The sequence below is a fragment of the Phoenix dactylifera genome, chromosome 11, assembly GCF_009389715.1.
Source record: "Phoenix dactylifera cultivar Barhee BC4 chromosome 11, palm_55x_up_171113_PBpolish2nd_filt_p, whole genome shotgun sequence".
Lineage (NCBI taxonomy): Eukaryota > Viridiplantae > Streptophyta > Magnoliopsida > Arecales > Arecaceae > Phoenix > Phoenix dactylifera.
Window position 1 is genome coordinate 23,316,720 of NC_052402.1, and position 12,751 is coordinate 23,329,470.

General features: G+C 37.5%; 1 protein-coding gene across 1 annotated transcript; it reads left to right on the plus strand.

Annotated features, from left to right (window-relative positions):
• Window positions 1-398: 398 nt before the first annotated feature.
• LOC103716363 (probable histone H2A variant 3) lies at window positions 399-3,594 on the plus strand. Its single transcript, XM_039131910.1, has 3 exons — window positions 399-508; window positions 713-830; window positions 3,040-3,594. Exons 2-3 carry the CDS (start codon window positions 723-725, stop codon window positions 3,334-3,336), a joined length of 405 nt encoding a protein of 134 aa, XP_038987838.1. The 5' UTR covers window positions 399-508; window positions 713-722; the 3' UTR covers window positions 3,337-3,594.
• Window positions 3,595-12,751: the final 9,157 nt, after the last annotated feature.

A 12,751-nucleotide genomic window follows, 5' to 3' on the forward strand; every position in this document is an offset into this window, starting at 1 on the left:
GATAATCCAATAGGATTGCGATGGAATTTCTGTTGGACTGAACTGTATAAAGAATTTAAGCATGACCCATAACACGCTTTCAGACCTAATCTTGTGGCAGGAAAAAAAAAATTATCATTTTTTTAAAAATTCCTATTAGGTAGGATTTGGGATGGATAATGTGATTCATGTTAGTCTTTACCGTAGGCTGAAACTCGAACAGGCTAACGGCCGATTCCGACATGATATTTAATTAATAATATGGAAATATTCAAATAGGTCCAAATTTTATATATTACCGCGCTTGGCATCTTTTATATGCCATCAGATGGACTACGAGGGAACCAACCGAATTTCGAAATTTCCGATCTCCCCCCCAAAAGTTACCGCCTTCGCTTTCGAAATTTCTGATTCCTTTTTATTCCAATTCCACCCCCGCTCCCTTTCCTATTTCGTCCTCTTCCTCACCGTCCTTCTCCATACCCTTCCACTCTCGAGAAACGAAAAAGGAAAAAGAAAAGAAAAGAAGGTAATTTTCCCTTCTCTCTTCCTTCTCTCTCCTTCGAGTCCTGGGTTTCTCGATTCGATCAGAGTTCCGAAGATTTGATTCCTGATCTTCCTTATTGGGGTGCCGCATCTTCTTTAGGCTAGATCTAGGGTTTTCTTCGGGCGGTTTAGGGTTTTCGGGCTTGTCTTTGCGTTGAAAGGAGTTCTTTTATTTCTTTGGTTTTAGGAAGAGAGAGATGGCGGGGAAAGGAGGGAAGGGTCTTCTGGCGACGAAGACGACGGCGGCGAACAAAGACAAGGACAAGAAGAAGCCCGTCTCCCGGTCCTCGCGAGCTGGTTTGCAGGTAAATCTCGTTTCATTTCTTCTTCTTCTTCCTCTTGATGTTGTTTGTTTCGATTTCTTTGAGCTCTTTGCACAGTGAGTTGGGTCAGATCTGACGCGTTTATAGATTCGGTTTTTATCTTGTAGATCTCAAGGTTGTTCTTTTCTCCTTAGTATGCCTCTTTCTGTGTTGGATTTTTGTGTTTGATCAAGATGCCTCTTTGCCTTCCTAGATCAAGGAGGGCATGCTGGATTATCTTAAGACTCTTTGTTTCTCGATAAAATTTTTATTTCCATTTGCAATGGTACTTGAACAGGCCCCCTCTGAAAGAAAAAAAACTACACACAATGGTAGTTATTGTCGTGCATTAATATGTTTTGTTCAGTGAAGTTATGATTATTCAGGAGTTATCTGTGCTTTTGGTATGAATCAACATGCTTGCTGTAATAGTCACAATTGATGCATAGCAAGTAGCTTATAAAGCTAAGGGCTCAAATGAATTATCTCGGTGATGATGAAAGGTATTATTTGTTATCCTTTTATTTCCAAGTTCTTGTGTTGAATTAGGTTGTGGGCTTTGGTTGTAACTTATCTATGCTTTTTCTGTCGTCTGTTGAGAGACTTTTGAAGGTGTTCTGGGGATGTACCAGTACTACTGTGGGTATATAGTAGTTAACCTGCGATTGACCTTTATATTGTCTACCTCAGCTGGTGACGGACTATAGATTAAGGGAATATATAGTCTAAAAAAAGGAATAAGCAAGTTATCGAAGGCAATAGCAAAGCCAAGCCACTGCCTATAGGTTAAGGGATGAAAGCCTGGAAAAGGTTAGACCTGATGGGGAAAAGTATGAAAAAAAATAGTATGTTAAGGTTATGAAGTCACTTAGCCTAGCAGAGGCGCTCAACAGAATGAGTATCCAGAACCTGAAAAGGCCACACTGGTAGTTGTAGAGCTTAGGATGTCAGCTGGGACTTTCCTTCTTGTTATATATATATATATATATATATATATATATATATATATATATATATATATATATATATATATATATATATATATATATATATATATAGAGAGAGAGAGAGAGAGAGAGAGAGAGAGAGAGAGAGAGAGAGAGATGGACATGTACCTATGCATACATGCATATATGTTACATGTTTGTAACATATATGTTAGGCCTACTAGCTTGCTTGGTAGGCATAAGCGAGCTGCAAGCTTGAGATGGGCTGACATTGAAGTGACCAAGCACTTCCTGGACAACCAATGATGGGCAAATCTGGTGTTGTTTGTTGATGAAAGATCAATTATAAACACCAACCATATGTTACGGTTGTTGGACCATAATGTAAGTGTTCACATGCTCTTCATAGTTCTCACTAGTTGTCACAAAGTTTACTGTAGGCTGGCAAAATAAAAATAAAAAAAAAACATTTTTTTTTCTGGCTTGTTGATACAATGAAGCAAATGTCTGAGCTTAGCAGCATGGGCTAGGTCTGGGGCGCAATGTTCGCAGCATAGTTTGAACTTGGTTGGACCATTGGCTGAGATTTGGCTGCAGCTTGGGGTTACAATCAAGGTTGTCGAGGGTTACAGGGTTGAGATGTGTTCTTTCTATGTTTGATACTTTTAACTAATTGAGCCTTCAGTCTAATCAGTAATTATTCTTCAAAATTAATGAGAACTTCTAGAGAGTTGCATAATTGTTATATTTTGAAGGATGCATTTCAATGCTTCTACAAATTTGCTAATAATAATTGAAGAAAATTGTCTCTGTGTGTTCTCCCTCTCTCCGCGTGTTCTCTCCCTCTCTGTGTGTGTATGTGTGTGTGAGAGAGTTTTGCTAGAAGATTTACCCCAGTGCTTCCGTGGTTCTGCCTTTGTTGCAGAATATCCTGCATAAAATCTGGTGAATGGGCATTCGAGGCAATGCACTGTTGAGTTTGTTCTCTGTTCTGGCTTTAGGTGCGGGTTCATGTTATAATTTTATCATAGCTTGGATCCAATGTGGGTATGGGTGGACGTTGTGGTGTAAGGTCAACATAATGCTCTTTAAAACTTTTTGTAGGGGAGAAAAAGAAAATGGAATTATTTTTAGTGCATAATCTCTTTTGATGCTATGGTTGGTGCACCCTGTATAATTCCAGGCAGATTAGATCTATGGACAGCTAAAATTGAAAAACATATTTCCATTTTTAACCTATGCTTTTCATGTTGTTATTTTTGCAGTTCCCAGTTGGCCGGATCCACCGGCATTTGAAGTCAAGGATTGCAGCAAATGGTCGTGTGGGAGCCACTGCAGCTGTGTACTCAGCAGCAATACTGGAGTATCTGACAGCGGAGGTGTTGGAGCTTGCAGGGAATGCGAGCAAGGATCTTAAGGTGAAGAGGATCACACCACGCCACCTTCAACTTGCCATCCGAGGAGATGAGGAGCTTGATACCCTCATCAAGGGCACCATCGCAGGGGGTGGCGTCATTCCCCATATTCACAAGTCCCTTATCAACAAATCTTCAAAGGAATGACCATGGAGGTTCTTTATACATAGAGATTTGTTACTGTTAGTGGCCATGTATGTCTTCTTATTTAGATGTGTTTCTTAACTCTAATTGTGAACCTGTAGGTTTAAATTAGAACAAGCTCAAAACTCTTAACTAGGATTGCTGGCTTCAGGATTCTTCATGATTTGCTTTAGACCTTCTGTTGTTTAGACCAGTGTTTGGCATTTGGTGCGTTCGTATATAATTTAATTCCAATTCCAAGTGCTTCTTACTGCTCAAAAAGTTAGAACCATGGTCTTTCTTGTTGATGGGAGCAACGAGGCATGTATCTTGTGGCTAATTAACCTCTATGCTCCCTTTTCTTCTTTGTGCATGCTGGTGGTGTGTGCATGTGTTTATATGTGCAGTCTGTTGTTGGCGTTATTAGTTGATCACTGTCTTGCATGACCAAGAGGCTGGCAATTTTGTGTGTTTGTTGGTTGGCATCATCAATGGAGCCCGTTCATCACTTTGGCTTGTTCGTTTTCATTTTTAATTTTGTTTTTTTTAAAAAAAATTGGAATTTGATTGTTTTTTAGATGTTTTGATCTGCATGGTTTATATTAATTTTCTAGCTTTAGATGATTTCTTTCTCTTTCTTTTGGATTGATGCGCTATATTGATGCCTGTAACCCAGGATAATATTCTCGGTGCATCTGGTAAAACTTGATGGTGGTGATGAATTCTAAGGTATAGAAACTCAATTCTAAATGTCTTGGCCTCCCGTACTCTGTAAACTAGCTACTTGGCCTGGTTGGATGTCTTGATCTAACCGACTCGAATTAGCTTGTTTGGGCCAAAAGATTTGGCTGACCTTAGTTGGCTTTGATTGATCTGATTTTTGATCAGCTTCGCTGAAACCTGTTATTGTTTTCTCATTGCTGGAGAACACCGTCTCCCATCCTGCAGTGCCATCCTCCAGCCTGATCAAGTCCATATCTATCCTCGTCCTCTTTGACCCCACTGCATTGAGCTTGCCAAGCTTGTCAAGAAGTCTCTCCAATGGACTCTTGAGGAGGTTGCGGGCTGTCGCTTAATCTGGATATAGGGCAATTTGTGGCAGCTGCGGCGGCGGCGGCATTAGGTTAAGGGCATTCCACCAAATACTGTTTTAGCTTGAGCCAACCATTGCACTTGCTTCCAACACCATGTCAGATAATTTGTGTTTTCCAAGCATCCAAGGGAAGCGATAAGAGGTTTTTGGAATAGACGTTGGAACTTCTATCATCCTGGATCTTCATGGCCAAAACAAAGGAGCAGTGTTAAGGTGGTAAACGATTTTTCTCCAATGTAACTCTATTACAGACCACTATTGGCTCTCCTCTTTGTTAATTTCTTCCCCCCTCCATTCAGCAAAGAATGCTACATTGAATTCCATGTTCTTGACTGAACCTTTCTGTCAAACCATGCTTTTTCGCTTGGAAAATCAAAGAATGCTACATTGAATTCCATGTTCTTGACTGAACCTTTCTGTCAAACCATGCTTTTTCGCTTGGAAAATCAAAGAATGCTACATTGAATTCCATGTTCTTGACTGAACCTTTCTGTCAAACCATGCTTTTTCGCTTGGAAAATCATTTGGGAAGTCAGTCAGCATTTGTGCTCTTCATAGTGCAGAGCTTCCCACTCAGCTTTGTTATCCAATAATGAATGCATTGCACAGAGCCTCAGATACAATTTAGCCTATTGGACAATGCAGCAACATCCAGGCCGTAAGTTTTTGTTGCTTGTCCATTAGTAGTCTGTCTTCATTAAGAGCTCATGAAATCCCCAAGTTCACATAGTTTTACTGAAAGATGTTGGAGCCTGGCATAAAACAAGGTAAGTAATTTGGAACAGGGGTAATGAATGAGCTAAACCTAGGGTTGTCCTCTGCTGGGATTCAAAAATTCGCGCCAGTTGTCAACTCGCATGGAGGAGGAGGACCATCAAGCATAAGACATAACGTATATAACCAATGATAAAGTGGCCCACAAGGCAGTGCTGGTCCTCAAACTTAGCCAACTTCGCCTAACCACCTGCTATTGCCTATTAGGTGGTCACAGGAAGGCAGAATGCATGAGTTGGTCACGTATAGTAATGCATGCAGGGCCCACAACATCAAGGAGACAGGTATTCTTGTACATGCACAACTCCAGGAGTTAGCCTTGGGTTCAGTTGACATGATGAAACATTTTGACAATGGTCGTATATTATGTTTTAATTCCTCTATGCTCTTTTCTTATTTGAAGTGATTCAAACTAGTCTGGTCAAAGGTTATGAAATAGGTCTGCAAGAAAGGGAGCTTTTCATAAGCAGGCTTGGCAGTCCAATTTGATACAAGTCAATAAATTCTACTATCCACATTGCGACATCCCTTGCCATAGTGTTAATAATGCCAATTGATTTTATTTGATAAAATCACTAGAGGTTAGAAATCACTAGATGAGCCGTGCCCATTTCTGTTTTTAAGAAACAAAACGAAACAAATAGTTTTTTTTTTCCATGAGTATTTTTTAGAAAGAGGAAGACAAGGAGAGGGAATTTGTGCCTCATGATTTTTGTTTGTTAAATGCAAGTTATTTACGGGCCCGACTGTTCTATTGACAAATTCGGTTGGCACCCACTTATTCCATGAGATGGCTGACTTTTACTTAGATAGTAATTGAACAATTCGAGAAAAAAAAGCCTTCTGAGTTGAGAGACTCTTCTTCTTTCTCCCACTAATTAGGATGATACAATCGCTTTGAGATAGAAACATTGCTTTCATTAAATCTCCTTTTATATATGCATCATCTCTTGGTTTATGATTCCTCTCACACTTTACTCCAACAAGTCTACTCAATATAGCTGATAAAATTTAGTATATCAATATAGGAAACTTGGATTCAATTTTTACTTTCACAATATTTTGACTATGCAACAGCAAAATTTTGTAATATGAGATCAACAGAAAAGATTGCTATGTGCTCATGGGAAAAGGCTCGCAGCCACTACAGTCTCATATGTAGAGTTAGTAGCTACTTGGGTAGGTCTTGGCACAACCATACTTCACTTTCAAACACAACTAGTTTGGTTTGAAAGGGGTTTAGCCATAGTTATTACTTGTGGATTAATTCTTCATTTAATTGCAGGCATGCTACTCACCTATTGATGCTTGATATCATCCATTAGTAGCATGCTTTATTTGCTGTTTAGACGATCCACATCTATCGCAAAGGAAACCAAGCGGCCTGACTAGATTACAGACCATGCATTGCAAAATGATATCCACTTTAAAAATCAGGCTCAGTTCCATTTGACTTGGGCCGACGGCTTTCCTAAGACTATAACATGGACCCAACTTGGAACCAATATTTTCGGATTAGGTTCGAGTTATACATGTATCTGACTCGACCTGGCCTATTTACATTATATTGCATCCTCACTGTGGGCACTTGTCCAACCTTTATTTGCGGGGTTATGATGCATCCTGTGCCGCGTAGAACAACCAATCCGCCGGCAGAAGGTCTGATGACTGGTTATATTTGATTACCCCTGGCACTAAAATGCAGGTAGGTTTGACCGTTTGACTGCTTGACCCTGGTGAACACCTGGGGCTGGGGGTGAATCTTTTACAGCCTCGGTAAACCCACAGGGAAGTTGGTGGCACACTTGGCACTTGTTCATTAGCTGAATGTGGGAGCATCCCCACATGGTACCAATTTATTACTGCTGACATCCAGAGAATAACTACAAAGTAAAGCCTCATCTCAATGCTCTTTACTCTGAGCTAGTTGCTGGTGCAACTGAACATCATCAATTCCAACATTTCCCATGATAATATCTAGTATGAATAAATAAACCTCATTGGATACTACCCCTAGGGATTTGCTAGACCAAAATCATTTACCACTCACTTTGTCTCCATTAAAATTAAATCATTTTAAACATATTTCTCTTTGCTAATTAAGAGGGGAAAAAAGGACTTGGAAAAGGATATTAAAGGCCATGACATAATAGGGTTTGATTCATCAAAATATATGATAAGTTGATGGAGAAAGATAATTAGGGGCTTCTAGGAATTAAACTTATGTTTATAAAAAGAACGGAAACAAGTTGCGGATTATGTGGTGGAGAAATGCAATTAAGTAGATATTCTTTTTAGGCCACTTAGTCTATGTCTTAAGAAAATAAAAAGGAAAAAAATGAGGTCGAAGCGTTAAACAGGAATTGATTGGACTTTTCTTTTGATTAAGATGTAATTTAAGAAAGTTTATATGACCAACTTTAAGCTTTGCCTGTTGGTAAAGTTCGTTAAAAGTTTCACGAGAGATCTGAGATTTCTTTTTAGAATTTTTGAGTCTATATTCTTGATGGGTTTTTTTTATTGAGTATTCATTTTTCAAGAAGTTAAAAGCACATAAAAATTATGTTATGCCTCCAACACTCTAAAATTTGCACATTCCACCCTCCTATCATTTTATGCCGACTTTCATTGTACTAAAATTAGTTAGTTGAATTAAAAGGTAACTTGTTTATTGATGATTTTATTCTGAAATATTTTCTCAAAAAATAAGAAATATAGCCGAAATTTTGTGATAATGGCATACGCATGTACTAGTACTTCATTTTTTGTGAGGATGATAAGCAAATCAAAAAACTTTTGAAGAGTATAACGCAAAAAACAACCCTAGAAAGAATAAAGTTAGCATGATATTGTAATGTTATATTTGCTTGATAAATGCCAATTTAATCATAGGGGGTACATGTACTTTCCACTTTTTTGACAAATAACTAAGCAAATAAATATTTTTTGACTGATATACAAGCAAAAGTTTCTTTTTTCCTCCGAGAAGATTGGAGGCTCATGATTAAATCTCACGCTCCTCTTTTTTTAATCATTTACTCCTGTCAAACAATGTTGCATGGAGATAAACAAAGGAATCAAATTTGGATGATTATTCACATATCTAACTTGGCTTACGATTAAGGAAAAAAAAATGTATGCAACAGTCATTAGGAAAAAAGTTAAGTGCAACTATATATGTGTATAATAGATATCTGTGTGTTTGTTTGGAAACTAGGACAGCACCCTCAAATGATGTATAAAGATAACTCTTTAAATCCAACGCAAAAAATATCAAAAAGTATTGTTTTAAAGGCCTTTGTATGTATTGTTTGCCATCCTAATCTTGCAATTAGCTCAAACATGTAGGAACAAAAAATGGAGGTCCACTCCTCAGGTTGATTGGCATTATATGCTTGGCTCCTATTGACCAAAATTTTTATTCATAATTTTTTTTTAAGTTCATTTTATGTTTCATCGATAGCTCATGCATAAGTGTGTGCAAAACAAATATAATTGCGTTAAAAAATGGATAAACTATGTTTAAAGACAAAAAGCTAAATATGTGCAAGGGACTGAGCAATGTGCATGGAAGAAGCACAAAATAGGACTTATATAAAGGGATAGATATTAAAACTTTTCTATTGGAAAAAAAATCCTGTAAAACCGTTTTCAAGTACACCTATAATGTCATTATGACGAATCTAGAACATTGTTATATGGATGCTGAATTTATAAATTTCTTAAGTAGCAAAAAATTCTACATGCTGCAAATTCAGACAGGTATGTCGCATAAATTTTTGGAGCTGGATGCATTAGCACTCCAAATAAATGATACGAAAGTTCCTCGTTAGAAGGACCTTATTGTCAAGCTTCACAGCAGACAACCACCTTGGGGAATAATAATTACAGGCCTGCTTTCTAACAGATGCATCACCTGCTTGCCTTTAATACTATCTGAAGCATTGCAAGGAGAGAGATGCACACAAGTGAGGTTTGTATGAGAATATTTTTATAACTTGTTATACAAAGCTGACAACACCATGATTTTTACCTAATATCATTGGATTCTGCTTCATCAGCCTCCGTTATTCCCACACTGGCTGTCTCCCAACAGGAAGTTTGTTCTCTTCCAACCCCTAATCCAAAGTATCTTTTTTTTTTTTTTTTGCTTAGGTAATCCAAAGTTCTCAAATCCATGGGGCATGTGAGGTTGGCACCTTTTCCATGGAAATTAATAAACTGAACAAGCTGAAATTATTGGCTACACTTTCCGAAGTGAGAAAAGGAGAAGTCACTCATCCATTCAAAGGGATGATGCAAGCATGGAATCTCATGGTCCTCAAGTTTGTTTGCCATATCCTTTGCCCTCGTTGGCCCTCCCAATACCACAAAAAAAAGGCCCTTAAAACGCTGTCACCACTGCATGAGATTGCAGGGTGACGGGTACATGCCCTGGCCCTTACTTCCATCACAGTCATATGCTGCCGCTTCCTTCTATACCACTCTCAAAAGATTCCCTTACGACTAAAAAAATTTATGTTTTGCATCTTTCTAAGACATGGTCAAATGGGTTCTTGAAATGAAGCATCCCTTTCCCAGGGCTGCAACTTCGGTATTTCTTGGGTCACCGAGCACTGCACCACTTGCAGGTGCTCCACAGAACATGGTGGCAGCGGATTAGGGTTGTATCTCTTGCATGAAAGAAAGATTTAACTTCCTTCGCATGAATCCTTCGCACGAATCTACTGTTGGATGACCCACCTATTGAAAACAGAGGAATAAAGCAAGAAAATTGTATTTCTGTCTGTCTATTATAATGTATAGGAGCAGACAGCCTTTATGGAGGTCGACCATGTTTGGCACAATCAATGGTCCTGCAATAATTCTAACACACCGCATAGTTCTTGAAGCACTCCAAACTCTAGCACCCATCTGCATATATACTCAGATCTCGAAGCAGCTGGCGGGTGATCCAACGGAGAATTTATTTGAAGGAAGGTAAATCCTTCTTTCATGTGAAAGATACCACCCGGTGAAGATCAAATGCTAGTTAATAGAATTTGCTTCATTTGATTCCTGGAGTAGTTTTAGCAACTACATGGACTCCAAATAGGCGTGGTAATATTTTATCCTAAATATAGGTCGTACGAGCTATTTTATGAGTCATCCTTATAAATCCCTAAAAATATTTGTCACTCTTGTTTTTACCATGATACCTAAGATTTTGATATCTTAGTCCTAAAATATTAACTAAAAGTTCAAAAACTTTACGTCTATCCATATTTCATACCTTCATATAGTTTATCTTGGTGTTCATCACCCATTGAGATGATTGATGTCTTGGTTCTAATAAAGCCTTGGCCTAGAATTGGTCAAGTGCGTCCAATTTGGCTGTTATTAGCAAGACTCAACCAACTCATCTAAGATAAACTACCTTTTAGTACGTCCGCCGCACATTTGGCTTATGATCACAATTAAGGCTCACGATCAAAGTGAGATAAGCAATTCGGATACAAGCTACTATTATTCTTGATCTATGCAATCAATTCCAGGATAGGGTGGAATAAGATGATAGGCCTTTTTTAGAAAAATCATTTTGATCACAATATATCGATTACATTGTACTAGAGTATAACATTATGGCAGTTGTCTTTGGATTAAAAGGCAAAATGTTGTTCTCTTTATGATCATTTTTAGCAAATAAATATTTATTATTATTATAATAATAATATAGGTTTGATAGAAAAAGGGAAGAGCCCACTCTATGTATCTATTGGTTCTCAGTTACTTGATTTGACCGAATTGTTAAGGATTCAGTGGTGTTACCATACTTATTGATCTGCTTGGAATTCATGCCACAGATGAGGAAGAATAGCTGATGCCTTATCCCACCCCTTACCTACTTCCCAAACTAAGCCTAAGGTGGCAAAATGTGTGGCCAAACAAAAACCACATAGTCAATTGTATAAAATTGCGCAAACTTAAGGTGATAAAATTTTATTTAAAATTCTAAATGAAGTTTTAAAACACTTTTAAAACCAAGATCCTTATTTAAAAATGCAATCAGTTCCAAGCACCATGCATGTCAAGCAAATGTCATGGGTTCTAGGAGTGTTTGGGGGGCTGTATATTTGGCATCTAAACCATGCATTTATCCTTGACAATGGATAAAATATGCAAAACAGCAACATTAGATATATGTAAAGATGTTAGGCTTGATTATGAATATTAAATATTTAAATATTAATAGACATGGGACATGCCCATGCGTGGGCATATATGTTCGCTGGCACTCTATATGGGGGCAAATTTATTGAATGCTAAGTATGTGAAAACCATGAATTTGCAGCACCATGAGATGTCCAATGGTGAAGGGTAGCGAATTAAGAATGGGCTGAAACTGTCATGTTCTTTGGGGCTAGGTTATATAAAATTCTTTTGAGCAATTAATAGTGATTTCATGGTCATCTAGGCGCAACAGTGAGGTTGCTCCATTATGACTTAAAGTACCATAAGTTTCTAAACAAGTTCCCTACTAGTAAAGATAAGCCTTCATATATTTCAACTCTCGATCATGTAGTGACAGGAGCTTCATGCATTAGGATGTTCCTTTTTCATAGTTTAGCATGTAAAAAGATGCAGGGGTGGAGTCAAGTTTGGATGTGCTTGCCCCTTCCGTCCGTAATCCCATGCCCACCAACATTTTTATTTTTCATAAAATAAGTTAAGATGTGTAATTGTAATTTGTTCTAAGATTTATTTACAAATACTAAGTTTTGTTGATTGTCATATATTGGTTTTTGTTCATAATGGATGAAAACTTTTTTAGGGTATGTTGGACAGAAGAAACACCGCTTAGAAAACTCATTTCCTTGAAAATCTAGTTTTTTGTTTGTTTGTTTGTTTTATTAGAAAGCTAATAAATTTGGAAAAAAATATAACTAATTTTCTAGAAAAAATTTTATTCTCGTAGAAAAGTCTCAGTTTTTTCCTTTTGATTTTCCATGGTTTTCCATATAACAAAACATACTATAAGTAAACAAGATTCCATAGCCACTCCTTGGCTTCATCACAAGAGAGAGTCAACTCGAACAAATAATGGGGGCAGGGGGGTGGAATTTGTGGAAAAGAAAGTTAATAGCAAGCATCACTGAGTTTAAGATGAGGATTGCATAAACAAAGTATAAATTATTTGCTTCAGTCTGCAAGGTATAAAAATGCTTATAAACAAAATGATGTAGTGCAAGATATACATGGTGGGTATTATGATTAATTGGACCATGCTAAACCTTATAGAAGCTAGTATGTACTATCATAGTCAAAGACCCCAACGTTTCGATATTTATTTTATTCCTTTTCCCCATTGGCAAGCATGTGAGTGAACAGGATGGGAGAAGTTTTTAGCCAAAAGTCCTATCAGCTTTCACTAAAGCCAATATTAATTTTGATCAAATTTTATATTTTCTACTGGAACATTTTCAATGCATTTTCTTTTCTTTTTGGTTCAAGTTTCTTATTTTTTGTAGGACTATGTAAAGCTTATTTATATAATATAGACTAGGGTTTAATTTGCAGTAAACTTCTTTTAAT

Bases quoted from the DNA above. Each gene is read 5' to 3' on its own strand.
- LOC103716363 (XM_039131910.1), top strand. From the start codon at position 723: ATGGCGGGGAAAGGAGGGAAGGGTCTTCTGGCGACGAAGACGACGGCG. The intron at 831-3,039 runs GTAAATCTCGTT...TTATTTTTGCAG, and splicing joins CCTCGCGAGCTGGTTTGCAG to TTCCCAGTTGGCCGGATCCA.